At 41.2% G+C, this 24,108-nt stretch overlaps 1 protein-coding gene across 1 annotated transcript in view; it reads left to right on the top strand.

The window, feature by feature from the left end:
- The first annotated feature begins 1,681 nt into the window (after nucleotides 1–1,681).
- Nucleotides 1,682–24,108, top strand: part of ANO1 (anoctamin 1) — a 120,422-nt gene continuing 97,995 nt past the window's right edge. Inside the window, exons 1-4 of the mRNA XM_045017022.1 lie at nucleotides 1,682–1,757; nucleotides 4,226–4,366; nucleotides 5,443–5,668; nucleotides 6,905–6,988. Coding sequence (XP_044872957.1) covers nucleotides 6,931–6,988 — 58 coding nt within the window. The 5' untranslated portion in view covers nucleotides 1,682–1,757; nucleotides 4,226–4,366; nucleotides 5,443–5,668; nucleotides 6,905–6,930. The remainder of the gene's footprint in view (nucleotides 1,758–4,225; nucleotides 4,367–5,442; nucleotides 5,669–6,904; nucleotides 6,989–24,108) is intronic.

Here is a 24,108-nt window from a genome sequence, read left to right as displayed (position 1 = left end):
TAAGTATGTGCATAAGTGTTTGCAGGATCAGGGCCACAGTGAACATTGTGCACTATTCATGGTTACTCCATGTAGAGCTAAGAAGGGAAGATCCCAAGGTAGGAAATATGGGGATCCCTTTTTTACTTTAAAATAAAGTGTTTGTATCTGAAACCTTCCTTATCTCTCCTGCTGCTCTGCTAGCAGGTTTTATTTTTTTCATTCTTCTGTCACTGTTAATACAATAAAATGTTTGCTAAATGACTTTTAAAATGTATAGTGATCCAACTTCCACCTCTTTCATTGTGGATAACCCTGGCACAAGTGTTTATTGAGAAAGCAATACATTAGTTTGGGTAGCAAATGCCCAGTTTGACATCTTTACCCAGTCCTATGCCCTAAAAATGCACCCTATATCTGTTTATAAATTGAAATCTAAATACCTGTCTCACCCTTGCCCGAATGCAGCAAAGCGCTCAAGTCCTTCTAGCACTAGTACTTACATACCTTTCAGCTGGTAAGTTTGTGATTTTTCATTTGAAGGGGAAAGAAGTAGTCAGCCTGTGCTAGTTATGATGCCTATACAAGAGGGCCCTGATCCTGCACACTAGCATATATGCTTACCTTTACTAGCTTGGCTAGTCTCATTGAAATCACATATTGGTGAGGTGGTGTCATTACATTTTGGGCCATAGCCTCTTGTTCATTTTTCTTATGCAAAACTCCAACTGACTTCATTGAGAATTCCTCAGTGGGAATGATAGGATATAAATAGCAGGATAGCAAGTGCTTTGAGATCTGTGGATGAAGAGTGCTATATGAAAGCTAGGTATTATATGGTCCAATTGTATTCCTTGTATGTGCCTTACCTGTTGACATTTTGTAACTGACGATTGGGAGTGGGAGGTTATTGCTTAGTGCCACCATTGAAGAAAATACACTAGATATGGGATTATTCTTGTAAACACAGTCAGTGTTTTGTTTCATGATCATGTGATTATCTTCAAAGAGTTTCGCTTTATTGACCAAGCTGTTCTCTGGGGTGCACCTTATTAAAATTCTACCATCAAAGCCAGGAGAGAATTAGTGATCTCCCTGCCACCCATAGAGTTCACCTCTAAGCCATCCATGGACAAAAATTATTAAATCATTCCAGGGCAACTGCAAGGCAGTTGGGGAAAACCCTGAACCCCCATAAAATGTCTGTTTTCTGTGTTTCAAATTATGTGAGAGGATCCCTGCTACACTATCCAGGTATTCAGTATATTTTTTCAGGAGCAAAGTATAAACATCGCATGCAAGTATATGTAATATAAGCTTGATTGCCAAGTGGTGCTGTCTCCTTCCCTGCTTGTGAGAAAGCATTTTTGTTCAAATGGGCAGACATATGAATACATACACTGGTCCATTCCGCTTCCTTCTTGCAAGTACTCACTCCAATGGTATATTGGGGATTATCACAGACGGAGGAGGGATACTGTTGTTAGAGCCCACTGTTAAAACATTGACATTTACTGAAAGTTCAGCTGGCAGCTATCACAGAGCCTGGCCCTTTAAGGGGAGTCAGCCTACCTGCCACAGGCTTCTGTAAGAGAATGAGCCAACTCTGATACACCTGAAAGGAATTAAATCTGTAAGTGGCTGGTTGGCAGCTAATGAGCCTAATAAAGGGTTACCAGGGTGCAGCTGGGATAAGTTATAGAGAGTGGAAGCTGGACCAGCACTCCCAGGAGAACTCACCAGAGCAAGGGCTCTGGAAAGTGTGCTCTGAAGGACAGGTAACTGCTAAGCAATGGCTGGCAAGCCCAGCCTAACAGGAATGACATGCTGTACCAGAAAAGAGCTTCAGCTGTCAGATCTGGGTAGACCTCTAGCTCTAGGGAAGGGCCAGGTAGTGGCAAGATGCTTGATTCCAGGAACGGGGTCTGGGCAGAGAGAGCCCTGCTGGAGTGAAAAGATGGACTTAGGTGGGAATAATCTGTTTCAGGATATTCCCCTTCCAACTATGATGCTGGGAAGAAAGCTTGCTTGTGTTTTCATTGGATCTTTGGTTAATAAACTAGATCTCCACCCCCTTCAGGAAGGCTGTATTGTTCCTTACATCAAGCTTTAGTGATCTTCTAGATGACATTGTGGGATAGGGAGGCAGGGAGCACCTACAAGGCCACACTTAGCACCTACAAGGCCACACTTAGCACCTCTCCCTGGCCATTGAGCCAGGACACCCTGTGACAACAGCCTTATTCTCCAATGTACATATGTTAATGTTGTACAGGTGCACATTCTATTTGAGTGTATGGTACCTTTTTTGAGGGGAAGATTTTGCTTGCTGTACTTACATAAGTAGTCTGATGTAAAGGGGATAAATAAAATGAGCAAGATTTTTATGCTTTTTTTCCCATGAACCAGTTCAACTTAGAATTATAGACTTCAAGGCAAGAAGGAACCTTTAGTCTGAGCTCCATGCTTTGGTATTGGCACGTTCTCCATTCACAGGATGTTAGTGTGCTAGCCAAATCATCTATCTACTGGCACTGCCTGTACAATGGTGAAACCAGAATTGTTTTTTGCTTTATCTGATCATTTTATATCCATGAATGCCCCAACATTCCTTATGAAAGCTACCTGGTACTTTGATGTTAGGATAGTAAAGAAGTCCATGGTCCTACACTTATCAATGTGGTGAAAAGTATTGTTGCACTGTATGCCTTGATGATTGTATGAATGCAAATGATCATAAGTGGAAGCAACGTATCTTGTAGACGGATGAAGACAGGACTGCTTCTTTGAATGCAAGTCTTTGTCCTCAAATTTGATCCTTTATAAGAGTACATGGCACATACTGTATTTTTAATTTTCAAGACCTCTAATGAAGGCTTGATCAGTCATTAACATTTAGTATTGTCCCCATTCATCCAGATGCCTGGTTCAACATATAAAACACCTAAAATAATTATACTGGTTGGCTGGCACAGAAACTTGATGTTTGAAATCTTACTTGTCAGACCAACATTTTCCAAGGCAGTTACAAAACCATTCATCATGAGAAGGGCTGCCTTTGAATGGGCTGTAGTCCCATTCAAGTCATCTGCAAAGAGTAGCCTTTATCAAACGGCATATGCTCTGTGATACCAACCAAGCCATGAACGACTACTTTGTTGCAATGTATTGTGTGTATGTTTAGGAAAGGTCCTGATGCCCAGAATCTTCAGAGATGGTAAGAAGCCTGATGTGAGGTATTCCACCTTCTTAAAATCCAACTTGCTATTTGCTTACCACTGATGGCTTAACTTTGGTCAGCCCCAGCTAGATAAATGAGTGATTTCACACCCACCAATCATGAAAATATCACTTCTACTCTTTTAACTGGATGCTTCTATGCTTATACAGCTGTACTTTGTGTATGGGAGTGTTCATAAAAAAGGTTGAGTTAAATCCCAGGTTGCTGAGTGTTACTCTATGCAATAAAACCTAGAAATGAGGTTTATGGGCTAGATTATGATAGAATCATAGAATATCAGCGTTGGAAGGGACCTCAGGAGATCATCTAGTCGAACCCATGATATTTTGTCACACTGAGTAGCACCTAAATAGTCAGACTACTCACATCTATAAGGCTTTATTTAGTAAGAGTACTGGAATTTGGACCCCTATGGCTGTATTTTCCAAGACTACTATAGGCAGTTGGTTTATTGCATGTGAAGATTTCCAGTTTTTACTTTACAAAATCTGTGGGGGTGGGGACTTGACTTTTTTTTATATTTTAAACTTTGTGAAATATATATTTTGATCTTGTGCAAATATTGGGTTCTGCTGTGACTCTCCAGCAGGAATGAATGAAATTTAGCCAAAGGAAAAGAGAACTCTCTTAGATATTAAGGGCATGATCCTCTAGCAGTTTATATTCACATGAGTAAGCATAACAAGATTAGGCTCAAATATATCACAGATCTACAACACAACATACTGTACTGCTACTCTAATAATAAAGTAAATACTGTACATTTTCAAAATTGCCTAAATTCATATTTGCATAAAAATTAAAATAAAAGGGGGTAAACAATGGGTTTTAAAAATAGCCTAAAGCACACTGACTCATTTTCAAAGCCTCTCAGAATTACATTCTGTCAAGAAATTATCTAAATTCTAAAATTCCCTTGATTATACATTTACCCAACTATGTCTTTCCACTCCATCACGTCCAATTTCAAACTTATTCTGAGAAAGATTGTTCTCTTTGTTTTAGTACTGCAGTGACCATAAAAGCCTAACCAGTTAAACCACCAAGGAAACCTGAGCGAGTGAAATTAGGAGTTTGACGACTGAAGCACTCCTTCAGCGAGAGAGAAAAGGAATCAGCTCTGTGGCCTAGTGCTATGCCTAGAGGGTAAGAATTTGAGTTCTAATACCATCTCTAGCCCCCATTACTTCTGCGGCTTTGGGTAAGCCAGCTGGAGTTACACTGCCACCCTGCAATCTGCCCTGAATAAGGGGTAGACCATAGCTGCACTGCTCCAGGTGCAATGCAGGCATCAAACTGACTCAGTCACAATAGGGTCCTTGCTTCCTCCTTGTTCTGTGGGAGAAGTAAACTGTGTCTGCCTCATTTTGGAAGCAGTGGTGACCAGTGTATTGGGGAGAGGACAGAACCAAGGCCCAGCCTACTTGTGCAGGAGGGGAAGCAGAAGCCTTGCAGAGCTGCTCTCACACACACACACACACACACACCCCCACATATAACCTGCAATGCACGAAGCCCACCCAAGTGAGTGAGGGAGTTCCTTTGCACTTTACTCCCTTGCACAGGTATTCATGAGCTCCAAAATGCTCTGCTTCTGTTTCCCCATCTCTAACATCACTGATGAGGCTCAGTCAGGTCTTTAAAGATATGTAGGCTCCAAATGGCGCAGGTAAGGACCTAGTGGGATTTTCAAAAGCACCTAACTGCATCTTTAGGCATCTACATTAAAAACCAGGCCCTTAGGAATGATTTTAGATGACAAGGCCTACATATTCTAAAAAGAGGGGAAAATAAAGTTAAAAATAAAATTCTGGTGGACACTCAGCCATTAAATCATGATGTTCTGACTAGGCAGTTGAGCACTAGCAAGATGCATGAGGTGGGCCTCCTTACCACAGTCATATTAAATTTTGGCCTTTCCTTGGATAAAAACCCAAAATGTGCTAAAGGATTTGTTGTCTTTAATGAAAGACTGGTTCAGCATCCATGAAGTCTGGGAAAGTTAAAGAAACAGTTAAACTATGATACACGCAAGCAGATTAGGACATTGAAAATCCTCCAAAAGCAGACAGGTCAGATATTACACAGAGGAGAAAGAAATCAATATCTTTAAAAATTACCCTGTTAAGTGTCATTTGGCTTTGCTGATGTCAGTGAACCACCAAAAACTTTATAGTGCTAATAGCATCTTAATTATCTTTTACTCTGATTACTATCAGCAGTCAAGACACACTAATTTTCTCAGCGCCCTGAACACTGAGGGTGATGTCCAAGAACTCTCTCCAACCCCGTTAAAAGTTCTTCTGAGTCTGCAGTGTGTGGTTTCCAAAAGTTGCCTGTGCTTCTGCAGCCTGCTGGAGAAAAAAAATGTTAGTGACCTTTGAGAGGAATTCTCCCTGCACATGTCAGCTGCTGCCATCATTCAGGCGGGTTACTCAAACGCCCAAGGTCAGTTCACTTGCTGCAAACCCACTTTGTTTAAGATAGATCTGGGTTGGGATTTATTATATTTATCTATGGGTGTCATTTGCAGGGTTTTATGGATACATAAGAAGGCGCCTTCCTTGCTGTTTTGCAGGCTGCGGTTCAGCACTTTTTCCCCCCTCTCCTCTCTTGCCTGCTGCAAAACTGGAGGAGAGAGCCTGAAATCTCATTTGGCCTCAAAGCCTCCATCCTAACGTCTCTCCATTTTCTAGGTACCCCCAATTTCACCCTTCCCCGCAACTTCGGAGTCTGACCTGAGCCTGAGATTACCATACCCGCCCGTTCAGCAGTAATGCGTCTCCTCCTGTAAAGGGAGTGCTCCTCTCCCCACAATCCCTGTACAAAACACCCAGCTACAGGTGCTCGGATCTAAATGCCTGTTAACCAACGGTGAAAAGAGAGAGAGAGAGATCGTATTCCCTGCGCCTCAGGGCAGAGCCCCAGAACGGGATAACTAGTTAGTCCAGCAAACACACGCAAACCCAGCCACAGGCGCGATGGGGAGCTTGGGGGATGCCTGGAGCTCGAAGCTGGTCTCTGCGGGAGCGGGAAGTGCCCCCAACTCTTCCTCGGGCGGTTCCTCCTGCTGCTTAGGGTCCGCGTGTGCGTGGGTGAGCCCCAGATCCGGGAGAGGTTTGGATCATGTGGAAAGAGACGCTCCCATCCTCCTGCTCCCGGCTGGATTTTCGTGCATAGTTTTGCACCCATCCGAGTCACGTGGGGGGCTGGGTTCCCACTGCCTGATGCCTTCAGCAGCAGCAGTTAGTGTGAGCCGGACTCGGAGCAGAGCGCTGCTATTTAAAGTCAGTGCCTCGCTCTTCACCAGGGGGGCTCCTCGAGCAGCGGCTGCAGCAGCGATCGATCTAAAACCCCTGTGCATGGCAGAGGCTGCATCTGTGACTTTGTGCAAGAGGAGCAGGGTCAGCTCTTAGGTGCGTTTTAAGCTGCTCTGTTTTCCAGGGCATCAAGTTGGGAATTTTCTCCGTTTTTTTTCTCTTAAATTTGGCTGCCTTCAATTCCAGGGACCCTGCTCTTATTATTAGTGGTGGTAGTAGTAGGGTTGCTTGCAAATATGTCGTGTGCCAACCTGCAGTAGCTGACTGGCTTCTTGTGCCCATTGAATGAAAGCCCTAAACATTTAAAAATCAAAGAGGAAGGATCCCTTCAATTTCAAATATTCTTTTTGGTACTAATTTGCAGCTGAGCTTTCCAGGCTTGGATAAGAAATGGATAAGGATGAGATTGACCTGCAGAGAATCCCCCCAGAGGCACCTTGGGGGCCACGTAAGTGTTTGTAGCAATGTGGGGAAATTCAAAAGGTCTTAGAGTTTGGATCTTGGGGATGTTATTGGAGGGAAAGTCATTTTACTCTAGTTTAGTAATTCTAAAGGAAAACCAGATTATCCAAACGCTGTTTTCCCCATCTCTCCCCATCAGAAGTGCCATATTAAGGAATTTATTAGCATCTTTTATTTAATACTTTAAAATTCCAGGAGCAATATCCTACTTAGCAAAGTACTGGCAAAATAAAGTCTTTATTTTCTTTTAAAACATAGAACATGATCAGTCATAGCTGCCCAAATATAGCAACTAAAAGCTCATTTTTTACAAAGCTAATCTACCCATGAAACACTGAAAAGTGCTGTATGTGATAATGATATATAAACAAATACTATTTCAATGAATTCACATTATAAAATCAAAGACAAACAAAGAAGGATTTAAACTGAAATGTCTTTTGTGTGTGTGTAAATGAGGTGTGCAGCTAATCAGTAATATCTTTGTTAAATAAATAACGAGTGAAAACGGACATCTGTCGATTTGGAGAGTGAAAGTACGTTCCTTGGCTGAGAACTTACTTAACATTTAGAACCAAAGAACAGATACCTTTGATGATATGGGACACAGGGAGAGAATTTCCTTGGCTTCCCCCTAGAAATAAATCATTGCCATATGTATCTGTGTGTGTGTCTGTCTGTCTATATGCACACATCATAAATCTTCACTTACTTCAACAATTGGAAAACAAATGACACTGTCAATGTTTATTGAATGAAATTTTCTCCTAGTTTAGAGGCTGTTAAACTCAGAACTGAGCTGCTAAGCAGGAACATACTGTAACACTTGATTATCCAGCTGAATTGTATACAAACGGAGTAAATTTAGAATGGCAACGTTTATAAATTCCATGCTTTACAATCAAAATTCCAAATCTAACTGTGTGCTGCTAAGAATAGCACAGGGAGCCCTTTCTTTACTCCCTTTTTTTGGATTCCCACGGAGACTGTTATCCTAAAGTCTGCCTATTAAAAAGCCAAATATTTAACTGGAGTTCAGCCCATTTCTAAAAGTAACACTGTATGCTCATCAAATCTCAGACCAGCCAGAGTGTCTCAGGATAAAAAACAAATAAATAAAACACGTGTGGAAATCAACCTGACAGAAAACAGCTGGGTTTTATATCAAAATATTGCTCTTCCGCTGTCCATTAATTGCCCCCGTATTAACATATTTATAGTAGAAGAAGAGGTGTAACTTCTTCATTTCAAAGATGAACATGAAGGAGCACTTTGAAATAAAAAGCAGGAAAAACAGGGGAAGCTAACGTGCTATCAAAGTACATTAACAGTGAAATCAATATGAGGACCAAATGCTAGAATGGTACTAAAAAGAAATACTATTTCTCATGAGGCAGGCAGCTATTTATCATAAGGCAATCAAAGTGATAAGCCAATAGAGCGCTGAGAAATTGTAAATAATACTTTAGTGACATTCTCCATTTAATTTACTGATTCACCCATTAGCAGCATGAACTGAATGTACCCAATCTCATCAGTATGAGCAGGGAACAGTTTGGTCTCACAAATACATCATTGCATTTCTATTGACAAGCCATCCAAAAAGCTTCTTTTGAATGTTTATAAAATATAAGTCATCTAACTATACTGCAGAGCTGTAGATTGTCAGTTTACCTTGGGAACCTTTGCTCCCACTGCAAAAAGATGTAGGTCCCATTCCTGAAGTCTCTACTTGGTCCTTACTCAGGCAAAACTTCCACTGACTGCTTTTGCAATTTAGCCTGGAGTAAGGATTGAGGAACCTATTTTTTAAAAAAACAGAAGAGAATGGGTAAACAAAAGGAAAAAATCTGCAAAAATAGATTGACTTATGTGAAACTATAGTTGAGCCTGTCATCAGTGCCCCTCTGCCACTGACTTGTCAGAAGCCCCCTCCATGAATTTTGGGCTTCATTGGTAGCATGAAGGGGAAAGATCAAAGGGGATGAGTGTCATTTGCTGTGTCAGGGCCCCGCAAACCCATAGGCATGTGATAGTGGCATTGCTTACAGTTGTCAGCATTCTCTTGTGCTGTGGAGTTGCAAGTAGAGGTAGTGCTGGGGCTCCCTCTATAAAGGAGGCATGGGCAACATAATGTCTGAAGGAACCATGCTGACATAGATAAGATGATACCTTGGGGAGCAGTTTGGAGGCAATGGGCCTGAGGCTCAGGATATCTTTGGGGCTGGAGGGTGAGGTCTCCTGCAGAGCTAGAATGGAAGCAAATCCCCACTTCCATGTGTGAAGTTTAAACCATCAACCCCTTCCCCCACCCTCCCAGGGGTGAAATCTTGACCCTTCTAAAGTCAATGGGAGTTTTGCCAGGATTTCACCCCATACCCATTTCCCTGGCTCTCCCTCTAGAAGAGATTATTCAGCCCTGAATTGGAACTTCTAGAGAAGGACTTTAGATTTATTGTTTTTATTACATTTCTGCTCTTGATAACACTTGAGCTATTTCCGCTACCAGTTAAAGTGACAAATTATCTCCAGCTAATAATTAATCAGCAGTGATAAGAGACTAATAACTGCTTTGATTTTAATTAGACTTTCTCTTCCAGCTCTGCAGTCATTCACCTCATTAACTTTGTTTTAATTTGAAATAACATATTCATTTATGGAGATGGGTATGTGTTAAGCCTGAGCACCTCCAGCAGGTAGATTTGGTTCAGTGACGGTTCTTGGGGTCTGCAGCCAGGTGTCTCACTCTGCTGAATAACTTGCAGTACAATATGTCTAGTCCTCCATAAGCCTGGCAAGCAGGACCAGGGCCGGTGCAACCATTTAGGCGACCTAGGTGGTCACCTAGGGCACTAGGACTTGGGGGGTGGCATTTTCTTCGGCAGTGACTGCGGCGACTGGATCTTCATCCGCCCTGGTCGCCGCCAGCATTTAGGCGGAGGGAGCTGGGGCAGGGGAGCACAGGGAGGGCCGCCTGCAGCAAGTAAGGGGGGGGGGCATGCAGGGGAACTCCCCGCCCCAGCTCACCCCTGCCCCCCCTCCTCCCTGAGCACGCCGTCGCTGCTTCACTTCTCCCGCCTCCCAGGCTTGCGGCATCTAAGCTGATGGGCGCTGCAAGCCTGGGAGGCGGGAGAAGTGAAACGGCAATGGTGTGCTCGGGGTGGAGGCGGAACAGGGGTGAGCTGGGGCGGGGGGAGTGCCTCAGGGCAGAGGGTGGGGGGTGAGGAGCTGCCACAGGGGGCACACCTGAGGGTGGAGAGGGGAGCTGCCATGGAGGGGGGTGCGCCTCAGGGCAGGGGCTCGGGGAAGGGGGAGGGCGTGAAACATCCTTGCACTGGCCCTGAGCAGGACTGCAAGTTCACCAGTTACTGCAAGGGGTTATGGAGCAAGTGAGTATCAGGAAATAAGTGACACAGCAGAGCTGGTAATGGGGTTAAGACCCAGCATGTTTACCACAACCAGAAGCTACTATAGCTATGCTCTGTCGTTACGCAACTGTAGTTATGAAATATGGAAGAAGGGTAGCCTGCCAAAACGGAAGGCAGAAGAGTCACCCTGGGAAGTGGGAGCATTTGTTGGCACCAAGAGGGGGAAAATGTCCTTTTTAATTTTATTATACCCCCTGGATTCTGATGAGAAAAGGAAATGCTGGGGACTCACTGTGAGTGGGGAGAAAGATTGTATTAAATCAGAATCACTTTTCTTGGGGAATCTTAGCAAACATCGCAGATTTCAGGGCCTGATCCTCGTGCTGAATGCCCTCATCTCCCATTGGCTTCAAGGCACTGAGCACTTCTCAGGAGCTGCTCAGCCCCTTGCACAACTGGGACCTTGGCAAACAGCTCTTTCTGGTGCATTTATGGCAGCCTTCTTCACACATTATTAGAGTAAACCCAACATGTAAATACAAGAGAGGCATTTAGCTCTAATTCATCCACCAGCTGTAGGGGTATTTTCCATACATTCTGAAAACAAAGCTAAGTATATCTCAAAGTGCTTAAATGTTCCTTTGTATAGAGCTTAATATCCTAATAGATCAAGGTAGCTGTTTTGTTGAATTGCTTGTACAGCCTCGCAATGTATATTGTGAGGGCAGAATCCTGTATGGTGCTGAGCATGCTGAAATCAATGAGAGATGAGGGTGTTGAGCAGCTGTCTGGATTGGGCCTATACTGAATACATGGACTTGACCTCAGACAAGGTGACAAAGCATTTCAAGTACTGTAGTCATCAGAGATCCATTTCATATGCAGTCACAGTTATTTTGTAGGTAAATAATAATCTATTTATTTTGACTCCATAGGCATAAGCAGGCATATGTCATAATTTTTTTTCCCCCTTGTGATAATGGCTGGGGTCTTGACAATATACCTCTGGATATATAATATCTAACTGGATCTGCTAGGCTAGTGACCATATTATGTGAAATTGGTCTGTATACCTTGGGAGATCACAGTAATAGCATAGATGGGGACAAGAGGAAAATGTGTACATGCACATTTAAAATTATGAGCCCCAACAATGTTTGCCATAAACATTCTGCCTTTCTAATTGGATCCTACAATCCAGATGCAGGCAGAACTTACTTTGACTTTAAGAGCAGTTAGATAGTTCCAGCAATGCTTTCATGCATATATCTTCATCACTTGTAGAACACCTTTCACACTGACACCTTCGGTACCCCAGTGGTACTATTAAAAAGTCAGTCCTGTGCCAAAGGTTAGAACACATTGGTATCTGAGAAATTGCTGCTATTTTCTGTTCTAAGTATAGGAAAATGCTGCAATGTCTTAGCTGCTACTCTGAGATAATTTAAGTAAAGTTTAGCCTTTTAGTAGCAATCAAAATAGGTGGCTCAAAATAGAGCCCTCTCGTGCAAACTCTTATTCATGGAAATGGTCCTTGCTAATATTTATACTCTGTGATTATTAGCACTGGTTAGGACTACTCGCATGTATATGGCTTTGCAGGTTCTAAGCCCTTAGAGTGCAACTCCCCAAGATGAAATTTGTCACTTTTAAAATAATCTTTAAATTTCCATAGATAGATAGCTATCTTTACAGAGAATCACCACTTTCTTTTTAGAGGTTACAAGGGAACTTGTAAAACATTTTTCTCCTAGGTCAGTTACACAACAAAGATGCTTATTGGTCATATTATAATCCTGATACTAAGCCTTTTTACAGCACTTTTCAAATTGCTTTACAAAAATTTAAGGAATCATGTCAACATTCTGTGAGGCTGGTAAATATTATCATCTCCATTTTACAGAGGGAAGGATTCAGGCAGAGAAATTCAGTGACTTAATTTTGGCTATAGAGCAAATTAGTTTGAGAGCTGGGGTTAAAACTCAGGTGTTTCTGGCTACCAAGCTTGTGGTCAGACCATTCCTGTCTGTATGCCAGGAAATTTGATCAGTATGCACCAGTATGTGCAAAATTCTTTCTCCTGTCCACACTACAGATATTTATTGCCTGTTCTGCACTCACTGATGTCAGTTGAAGTTCCGCTCACAGAACAAGCTCAGAATATGGCATAGAAATCTGCATGGCTGATTAGATCAAACAGCAAAATTCTGTCCAAGGAGAAGAGATTAAACACATTTAAAAGCACCTGGTTAATAATGACAGGAAAGGAAATGGATGGATAACAATTAAATTCACAAATACAAAATTCAGAACATGTTGCCTTAAAAAGGTGTTGTACTAGGTAAAATCACACAACCACTGTCCTGAGCCAGCTATCCTCAGCAGATACTTACTTCAGCAGCATCACAAGGCCAATGTTAAAGTAAGGATGAAAGACTTTTAGACTCTTGTCTTCACTGTAGCTTTAAATATAAATAGTTGCTCTAAAATATAATTTATCCATGCCATCTTTTCCCATTGCTTTTATTTTTGGGGCAGTTTTACAATTGACTTCAGTGGGATAGGATAGGGCCTTATTTAGGACTCTTAGGATTTGATTCCTTAACTTCAGTGGGGTTTGAAAGTGTTCAACCCCTTACAGGATCTGGGCCTGCTTGGTGTGATCAATAACAGGAAGAAATCTATTCATTTATGTCTAGTCTGTCATATTGTAATATCACTTCAAGATCTTGTTTCCCATCCCCCATATGTTTGTGTATAGTGACTGATTTTTATTTTTTTTTCTGGACTGGCATGTAGAAATTCAAATAACTTTGTGCCAACCTAGGGAAAAATTATTGCAATGTACAAAAGAAGGAAGTGTTTGTGCCAAAAGTCACTAAATTGACCCAAACAGTTTTGTGGTACTGCTGTCTTAAAAGGGAATTCTGCATGTGCATCTTTGTGCATACACTTTTCTGCTCCTATTCTAGCACCAGAGCCACTGCAGGAAAATTTTCAGGGAGCGCAGCAGACCTGTGGGTGTTTTTCACTGACTTGTGTGCATATGCTCCCTGACTTGATAGTGGCATTGTATGCACACACGCACACGGGGTATTATGAGCAGGAACAATCTGCTCATGGGATAGCTGAGAAATTAACATTCAGGCATGTATTAAAACTGCTTTCTTGAACATGAGTATGGGCCCATTTGGTGGTTGTGTGTGTGAGGGAGCTGAATTAGGCCCTGTGTCCTCTGCTCCAATATTCAAGTGTGCACACTGCCACTATCAATGGAAGATGTGTATTGAATGGTTTGGGGGCATCAGATGTGGCAGTAGTGAGAGGATAAGACTGAACAGACTATGTCAAAGCAAGCTATATCATGTAGAATGAAGCCCTGGAACAGTTCTACTCACTGGTGGAAATTATTACATTGCTGTATAAATCCTGTGTTCACTGGCACAGAGTCTGAACCTGGTCTAAAGAAGAAAAATGGTTCTCTATATGTAATATGCATTTCAGCATGTGGTCAGGCAAACCTCGCACAGATGCTGGTTTCTGAGTGCACATTGTGAGTGTTCTTTTTGATGAATGACGAGTCAAGGTTTCTAAAAATAAATTAATGGTTTTTCCTTCTTTATTTCCTGTGACTTAATATATTTTATTCAACCATATAATTACCTGGAGACTTAGTACAGCAGCTGAGTCACCAAGTTTGGATGTGAAACTGAACTGTCTCAACATTTGCAATGGGGTAGAGGATTAGGATCCTGGGTTCGTGATCTGAGTTGAGGATGAAAGGGGACTGGATCCAGGGTTCTGCTGCACGTTTCTTTCTAATACAGAATGTTCACATGTTTAATTTGTAGATTATTGGGAAATGCCCTCTCCTGTCCCCTTAGCACTGTGGAGAGAGTTGGAAAAACCTCATAAATAAATGCATCTGCAAAATCAGCGAAAGAGAATCTAAGAAATCTACAAAGGTTGGTTAATTACTAAAATAATTAATCATGAGGGAGCTTCCATTTAACTATTCCCTCAACACCACTCCTAATATTGATCAGGCTATAGTCCAAAATAACAATTACTTGCACTTCATTAAGTCAAGCAAACATTTTTTAAATAATTTAAGCTTCCTAGCACATACTCTCAGTTCATCATATTGCTGATAACAAGCCCATAATCTTGAATTCAAATAGGTCTGAAGATATATGTATTTCATTCAGGTTTTAAGTAAGCAAAGAGCCCACCTTTTTGTGGGGATTATCTACTAAAATATCAGGATCTTCCAACCTATACAAAACATAAGTTTCTGTGTCCTTGGAAAATACAGGGCCCAATCTAAAATATGCTTGGATGTCAATGGGGAATTGAGGGAGTACATCACTTTAGAGGAGACTCTGAGCACGTCCCAGGATTAGGTCCGTACAGCACTCTGTATATCCAACACAAAAGCAAACCTTATAAAGTAGACTATATGTCTGACTAAAAGGTACATCTTTAGGCAGTATAATGTATGCCTGATATAAGGGCTTGCCTTATAGGATATGCTGTATGGACAATGGATGGGGAGGGCTTACTGAAGTCCACTATGCATTGTACTAATGTCAAAATATTCCACCTAATAAAAATGGAACGACTGAATTGTCTAGAGACATGACTTGGGTAATATTAAAACCTCTCTTCAATATGATAGGTAGAGTCCTCAGGGCTGCTGTGTCCAGACAAGTGATTAAAGAAATTTAGATCATATCAATAACCGTATATGTTTCTAAGTGATATCTACTCCCTGACCTTGTGTGTATTACAAGATAAAATAAGAATTTTCCCTTTTCCATCCATGCATTCCTTTTCTGGGCTTATGAGATACAGGCTCTTAAGTTTTTGGTACGTACGGTATGTACTGTGTCTGTGCATTCTAATCCACACTACTAGCATTTCTTTATAGCCTCTGTTTGCAAATATATTTTGTATGGAAGGATTGTTTCCTTTTTGTCTTTTTAGGAGCCATAACATGTTTAGCTTTATCCACACCTGTCCTTAGAATTACTGTTGTACTGTTTGCTGAAAAATAGAGTTTCTGTGAATGTCAGTATATAGAGCCTTGTTAAAGTCTTCTGCACAGGGATGAATTGCATCCAGATCATAGATTCTGAATGTTTAGATAATGAAATGAAATGAAATAAAAGTTTGAAAGTTTGACCAGCAAAAAAGAAAAAAAAAGAATAGAAGTTAGTTTTATCCTTGGATCCATGCTTGCGTCTTCCATTTTCTTCAAGGAAAGACACCTATAAACACAAGCAGAATTTAGCCCTAATAATTTTAATTCGGTGTCATGGGATTGCAGGTTTCCAGGGACGTGGAATTCAATGATCTAAAAGTAGAATCTTATTAGTAGGTGACCTGAATTCTGTCTGAACAATTTTCTAGGTCCTCTGCTGATCACAGGGAAGCAGATTTGAAATATTATTTCACCTTTACAGTCACAATTAATAATGATATTTGGCAGGCAGTTGAGTCTGGGCTAAAATGGATTTCAAAATGAAAGCTCAGTTTAGGGCACGCCAACAAAGACAAGAAATTCAGTATTATAATTGAAACCCTGAGATAGGTTCAGCTATTGTGGCCCAGTGTTGTATAGGAGGTTCAGGCTTTCCACAGGAATGTGTTACATATCTGAGCTACAGTACCTAAGGACCTTCTCATACTCCGGAAATTCTCTTTTAAGTTGGATGAGGAGGCTAGATTGATCCAAGGGTTAAACACTGATATGTAACATTAATCTGAATAACCCTGCTGAGGTGAGTTTATAATGGAATAAATCTTTTGTACTTCTAAAGCACCTTCCAACTGCAGATATCAAAGTACCTTACAAACCATAATGAGCTTGCAATGGGGTTGCACAGTTGTACCTGGGGGCATCATTTGGAGAAAATAGGCATTGCACAGGTCTTATTGAGAGTATGATTTGGTTTGCCAAACCTTTATTACAAATGATTATGCATGAAGTGAGGACTTGACTTTCAGATCTCAGTTTGAATTTGCTGGGCTGGCAGTTGAGGGCAAAACCTTTTTCTTTCAACCTGAGTAAATTTGAAATGGAGTCAGTGAGAGACAATAAAACATGGAGCCACATAGTGGCATTTTTGCAACTTAGGCTGCTGCAAATTGCAGGGGGGGAGACCAAAACAGCATATTTCTGCCCAGAATCAGGGGAGTGCAATGCTAGTGTTTAAACCATCATTGCAACCCCACTTCTAAGCTGCTCCAGGTGTTCCTCAGCTACAGTTCAGGATCTGGGTGTAAAGCTGTCGTGCTACACTCATTAGTTTGGCTATCTGCTTCAAAGAGATCATTGGCTGATCAGCACATTTAGAAAATATGGCTTCATTTTAGGTCCATATTAGTTTCCTCCTAGAGCAAATATGGTCTCAAACTCCGGTTATAACAATAACGCTAACATCAACTGGAAGAAAAACTGCGCCTTAACAATACCATTTCAAATGATCATCTAAAAGGTATTTTCTCTTCATGCTGTTCCAGTAAGTAAATTTGATAGAAGTATGAATCTTGAAGGAAAAAAATCACTGCCAGAATATAAATGATTAGTTGGATGATAAAAAGCAGAACCTCTAAGCCCTGCCAATGGAAAAGCAGAACCCTTTTTCACACTTTAGACTTTAAAATTTCCTAGTAATACCTGCTGCATAAATATAAGCCTTTCAAGTTAGTTGTTTTAAAATGGTAGGTACCTGAATTTCATTTTAATCTTTCTCCTCTTAGCAGCTTGCTAATAATCCTTCTGCTAAAGAAGATAGGCTCTTGTTTCCAAAACATAACATTTTTGACTTTTCTATTATAAATGAAGGAAGCCTCTTTTTTAAATCAGTTTCTCTCTCTTGCAATGTATTTTTCCAGAGTAGTTTATCCAAGGCTAGTCTTGCAAGTTTCCAAGGCCTCTGGCTCTAATCCAGCAAAATACTTAAGCATGTGCTTATCTTTAAGCATGTGAGTAGTCCCAATGCAGGGGCGGCTCCAGGATCCAGCACGCCAAGCGCGTGCTTGGGGAGGCAAGCTGCGGGGGTGCTCTGCTGGTGCCGCGAGGGCGGCAGGCAGGCTGCCTCCGGTCCATTGGTCCTGCGGCTTCAGTGGACCTCCTGCAGGCAAACCGCCGGAGGCAGCCCGCCTGCCGTGCTTGGGGCGGCAAAATCCCTAGAGCCGCGCCTGTCCCAATGATCACTTTTGGTGAAGAACAAGGTGGTCAAGTGGATGAAGGCCTGATCCTGGAGTCTCCCGGAATTAAAGATTAAATTTTAATTAAAGATTATGTCATGTGATGAAACCTCCAGGAATACGTCCAACCAAAATGGCAACCCTACCTTCAGAGGCAATTGAATTTGCACAGTACTTTCCAAGATGTTCTCAGCACGTCCCTACCTTCTATTAAAAAGAATAGTTAAAACAAATGCATTCTGTGTATAAACTACCAGTGGCTCAATACTAATCAACTGAAAAATATTCAAATTGAAAAATAATCAGTTTTCCTAGGGGTGACACATCCAAACACATTGAGAAGAGTGGGGTTCAGTTTCAGCTCAAAACACTGGACAAATTTCAGCCTTTAACAAATGTAATCCCATTGCCCTTTTGTTTCACAGCGGATTTTGGAACAGAATGTTTACATCTTGCCTCTTCTCTGTGTGGCTGTTTCTGTTATTACTGTCTTTTTTTTTTAGGAATAGGTTTTAAGACATAAAAAAGATGAAGCTACAGGAGATAAAACAGAGACAGAAGTGGAAAGGGAAGGAGACACTTTAAAATAAACTGTGCCCTGGAAGTTTGCATTCTGTCCGGAACCTGAATTAGTTTTGGAGCAGCCTCATTATTTTTAATATCTATTTCCCTACTTGACTCTTCTGTCAGCTTTTTCCTTATTTATCATCTAAGTGACCCCTGAGGGGACACTTGTGAAACAAATACTAATCTCTAGTGAAGGACAAAAATGCAGCATTTGTTAAACTGCAAATGACTTGATAAATTTAGCAAAACCAAACTTTTGAATTCCCATAAATATTTGAAAATCCATCTTTTTGTTGTTGTTGTCCCTCTCCCCTGCCCCCAATGCTGCAGTGTTGCGGGGATCCGGAAGATGGAAGCAAAAAGGATGGGGTGGGGAGATATTGTCCCAGTGAAACTCAGGTTGAGCCAATTTTTGGGTGGTTGCCACCTCTTTCCACTTCCTGTGGTTGAGCAAATGCAGATAGGTTTGTAGTAGTGTAGTCTAAGTGTGGGGGGAACAGTTTCTCCCACTAGTTCACATGAACTGCTTTGAACTGGAACAGATGTGGATGTACAGAACTATCTGCTCACAGCAACCATTCCATTTATAACTGCAATTTTCTATTCAGGTCTTTATCATTTTAACTTATTTTGTGCTTCCACATTCTGTTCCAAAAACCACATAATAAAATAGCCCCAGTTGGGTGAGTTTTCAACTTGCATTCAAAACCGTTGGAAATGTTATTCCTTGCATGACTTTACAATAGCAAGACTTTTCTGTTCAATGCTTTATTGATAATAGTGATAGGCTGAGGCAGTGTTCATTTTGGATCTGGAGCCTGTTTAAGGTGGGGTTCAGAATGCTGGCTCAAGATCAAACTCAGGCTACTCTGGATTCAGATTCAAGAGTGCTAAAAGCTCAAAAATTGTTCCTTAAAATATTTAATCTCAAACTGGTCCTTTCATGAGACCTCTCTTTTATTGGATGATGTTCAAACTAGATGTGGAAAATAGATCCCTTCTTGGTTTGGATGCAATCCCTAACCAGATCAGTAATGACAGATTCAGATCCAGGGATTCAAATCCAATTCCCCTGAAATTCAGGCATGTATGTGGATGGTGGTTCAGATGAGCTCCTACACTGTTAAACTCTTCATTCATAAAATTCAGCACGGAATGCTTTCCATTCCGTCTTACATAAGAACACAAGAATGGCCATAGTGGGTAAAACCAGTGGTCCATCTAGCCCAATATCCTACTTCTGACAGTGGCTGGTGCCAGATACTTCAGAAGGAGTGAACAGAACAAGGCAATTTATCAGGTGATCCATCCCCTGTCATCCAGCCTCAGCTTCTTGTAGTTAGTGGCCTTAGGACATCTGTATTATGAGGTTGTATCTTTGACCATCTTGGCTAATAGGTCCATAATGGCTATCTGCCATGAACTTATGTAATTCTTTGTTAACACAGTTATATTTTGACCTTCACAACATCCCCTGGCAATGAGTTCCACAGGTTGGCTGCGCTCTGTGTAAAGAAGTAGTTTGTTTTAAACCTGCTGCCTATTAATTTCATCATTTGACCCCTGGGTTTGTGTATTATCTGAAAGAGAAAATAACACTTTTTCTCCACACCATTCATGATGTTATAGACCTCTCTCAGGGTACTGTGCTTGTCAAATCATTTGTTTTTTAGCTCTCCACTTTCAGCCTTAATACAGCAAACAAATTTCCCCAAAGTTCAGAGACAGATAGGATCATAACTCAAATCATAAAAAAAGTCATAACCCTCTGGGATTCAGGCTGGGGTCATGCTTTCAAAGCTATCCATTTGAAGTGAGAGTTTTTGCTTCCCTTATTATGGTATTGACTAATGTGCATTTATGGGAATCCTTATGCATGCAGTATTCTCATACTATTCAGAGTTTGGTATAGTAAAAAACTGCAGGATCAGATAGCAGGTTGTCATGTTTTGATGAAAAGGAAGAAGGAGCACCTCCCTTTCCTATGCTGCCATTTTGTTTGTACAGAAGGAAGTTCTATGGTCCATTTAAATCCTATCTGCCCAATGTATGTAGCTTGCTATATTTTTATTTTACTTATTTTAATTCCCATTAAGAGTTTTGCATGACAAGAAGCCACAGGAGTTCAGCTTTAAGTGCTTTTCTAATGCCTTTGAATATGTTCATGATTACATCTTCTACTGATGCCACTAGAAGAGTCCATTCCACAGATTAGCCCCTGAATTGAAAGATTTTCCTCCTAAATAACTGTACTTTCCCTGCCTCATCCATTCTAAGCTTTAGCCCTTGCTCGATATTTGTGCAAGCTATGAAATTCAGGTGCAGGGTGGTGTCCAGATTTCAAACATTTCCAAAGTTGAGGAAGTTTGGATTTGGAATTCAAGTTTTATATATTACATAGACAGGGCCTAATTGCAAAATTCAGATCAAAGCTTAGCTCTGGATAGCCGACTCTCACAAAGTTCATTGGTGTTTGGACTGGGGACATCTCTAGTTTGTTCAGTCTTTTTCTTGAGCCTTTTACCCTGAATTGTTCTGTCCCCTCTACAATTAGTGATTTATAATTGCCTGATAAAATATTGACAAGTGCTAGCTTTTATTTAAAGAATATCTAGTGTAGGCAACTTAGTATACAATTGTTTGATGGGTCAATTCCACCTTTGTTTGCATTAGCCCTTCCCTGTTGACTTTATCCTTTAAGCAGAAGTAATTTTAGGTAGTCTGGTTTTAGTCTAAGACTTTGCTATTTTGTATTCAGAGTAAACAAAGGCTGTAACCCCAAGTGGGTAGAATTAGGTGGGGAAAAGGAATGTGTTCTTTCCTTCAACAAATAAATCAGCTCCTTCTACAATGCAAGAGTATATGCCAATGTAACAGGGTGTGTGTATAGTAAGCGTAAGCAGACATATTAACAGAGGGGAAATCTCTGACAAGTTTTAAGTATGTCCCCTGTTCAAGTGAAGTCTTTTAGCAGACAGGTCTGTCACATTTATTCCCTAATAACTTTTGACAATAGGCAGACATTATCACAGAGTTTATTTTAAGGAAGGTTGTTTAATTCTGCATCTTGGTTTTTTTTCCGGTTACTTTTCCTCTTTTTTTATACAAAAAATCGGGTCATTTATTGAGTTTGAGGTATGGTTATATTTGGGAAGGAAGCAATAGACACAGAGAACTGCTGGACTATATCCGAGGTGTCTGGCTATAGGAAAAGTGCTCTCAACTCCCATGGTTTATGCAGACATAATTCCCATTGAAGTGAATGGGAGCTTTGTATACTCCAGTGACTGTAGAATCTGAAGCTCTATCCAGGAATGATTTTATATTCCTGAGTTATCTGTTGGTCAGCAGGCAGGGAAAGGAAGACACAATTTTCTTGCACAAGGGAGGAATAGAGTGGTCAGAACCAAGCATCCCTACAGAGCTCCAATTCACCTTGTGTGCAATGCTCATACAGTTGCAATCCCCAGCCTCTCCTGGGCAGAGATTGAATATTATGTTGAAATATGTCAAACTGTGTGTTAGAACAGGACACTTCGTTCTTTGGAGCAAAGGAAATTGAAGCCAGGCTTCCAAAGAGAGATGCTAACCCATTTTGTGTCTTAGCACCATAAACCTGGGTCTGTGGGACCTGGGCTTGTGGACTTGGTGTTTCCAAGTCCATGCTGGAGTGTCCACATGGCATTGTAAACCTGCGCCTACAATTTCTGGACCTGGGTCTCACAGTAAACATGTACATACTGTATTATGCAAATCTTCTGACTCAAGTTTGCTACGTGAGCTGCATTGCACTGCAAAATGAGGGACATTGAACCTGAGTTAGAGGGACTCGGACTCTGTCCCCAGCAGGGTCCTAGGACCTGAGTGCTTGCTGACCCAAGTCAGACTGATTTTGTGTGTGACTGGGAAGGGGGCTTGAGCTCAAACCTGAGTCAGAGCTTGGGTTTAGCATGCAGTGTAGAAAACAAATGCAGCTATTCATTGTTTTCATGTCTCTACATTTACTGCTGCAGTCTCTCTGCAATAGTAAACTATGGGCTGAGTAGCTCCTGAGAGGCACTGAGTGCCCTCCAGTCCCCTAGCTTCCCACGGTCAGAGGGCGCCCGGATGGAACAATGAGTCAGTGTTAGGCAGCTGTGCAACATACATCTGATCTGATTCATGTATTCTGGGGAAAGCAGGGCTGCCTTACTTGGGAGAATGATCAAGGATTCAGGAGCAGGAGGAAGATAAGGTTTCATTTGGGAATTGCACAAAAGAGACAGTTCATCCTGAGAGGCTCAACTGGGAAAAAGGGTCTGGGAGGATTTTAAAGGGCTTTGGGTGGGATTAAAATTTTGGAGAATCATGGGTTACATTTTACAGAGTTTATTCCTATTTATGCTGCAGGACAGATGTATACAACACTTTGCAGTAGTAAAAATACTCCAAAGAACATATATTCTGAGGATATACACAGAATAGTACAATTACTACAAGAACTTGAAAGGCAAGTTGCAGTTGGATGTTAATGCAGGAACATGGAATTATCATACTGGATTAGACCAGTGGTCCATCTAGTCCAGTATCTTGTCTGCAACATTGGCCAGCACAAGATGCTTAAGAAGAAGGTGTAGCAGCAGGCAGCTATGGGATGGGATGACTTGACCCAATGTAAGTTTCCTCCCAGCCCCATTGCTAAACCCCAAAGCATTAGGGTTTTGTATCCCTTCTAAAACTCATGTTTGGTTTTGCTGTATTTACTGTTACAACTCTGGATATTCTTTTTATCCATATAAATGTCTAATCCCTTTTGGAAATCTGCTTAGCTCTTGGACTCAGTTGATATCTTGTGGCAATGAGTTCCACAGGCTAATGCACATTGTGTTAATAAGTATTTCTTTTTATCAAGATTCTCTTTGCTGCCTTTCAGTTTCATTTAATGTCCCCTTGGACATTCAACGGGGGTGGGTGGAGGGTTAGGAGTGATTTAAAGAAGCTTAGTGAATATTGATTTGGAAGCTGGTTCATTGCCAACTTCTGTAATTGGAAGAAGGTATGGTGGCCAGATTATCAACAGATATAAATCGGAGTAGCCTCACTGAAGGCCATCTATACCAGCTGAGGATGTGGCCCAGAGTCAAAGAGTGGGCAAGGGGAGTGATAAGGATGGAGGCATGGGTGATGATGGGAGGGTTAAACAAGATTTTTGTGATGTTATAGCATACAAATTACTCAATATTGTGGCAGTACAAAAGTAACAAATAAACATTAATTTGTATTTGGATTTCTGTTGCTAGGGATTGCTTTGCTTTGTTGTATAAGAGCAAACTAAGGAATTTAGTTTGAACATGCACAAAAGGAAAAGGAGGGGGGGAATTACAAAGTGAAGATTTACTCAAAGTTTTGAGTTTTAAATGTTTAAACGCATATATTCTCTTTCACTTAGGATTTTTCCCTTTAAAAGACTGCCTTCAAAGTTTTTTCACATCCTTTCCAAATGTTTCTGTTGGAGGGGAAAAATCAACTTTACGTAGTAGTGCTCAGAGTTCGTGTTGAAGTTTTGAGCCTGTATTTTCTTGACACAAAAGAAGACACATGCTCATAAGGAGGGAGAGCAAAGAAAACCAAAAGATAAAGAAAATGTGCCAGCAATCACTTAATGTTTGCACGTAAGTTATTGGAAAACTGTGGGTAGAACAGGGCAGATGAAATCACTTTAGCATGCCAATCTGGTCACAGCAAAGTGTTCTAAGGTTAGATTTGTGCTGGCTTGCTGATCTTGACTCTGGTTAGACAGAAGTTAAACAGAGAAAAATAGGAGGAATAAGGTGATGCAGAAATTGACATGCTGTAGAGGGAATAGCAAGAGTCTTTAGTTCACCTCTTGTGGAAATGATACTCTCCTCTTCTTGTCTACACTGGTTAAAAAAAAATGTTCAGGATCAGGAAGAAGGTCCAGTGATGTGGTAATTGC

The sequence above is a fragment of the Mauremys mutica genome, chromosome 4, assembly GCF_020497125.1.
Source record: "Mauremys mutica isolate MM-2020 ecotype Southern chromosome 4, ASM2049712v1, whole genome shotgun sequence".
Taxonomy (NCBI): domain Eukaryota; kingdom Metazoa; phylum Chordata; order Testudines; family Geoemydidae; genus Mauremys; species Mauremys mutica.
The sequence above is the reverse complement of the archived record's forward strand: the minus strand, read 5'-3'. Positions and strand labels throughout refer to the sequence as shown.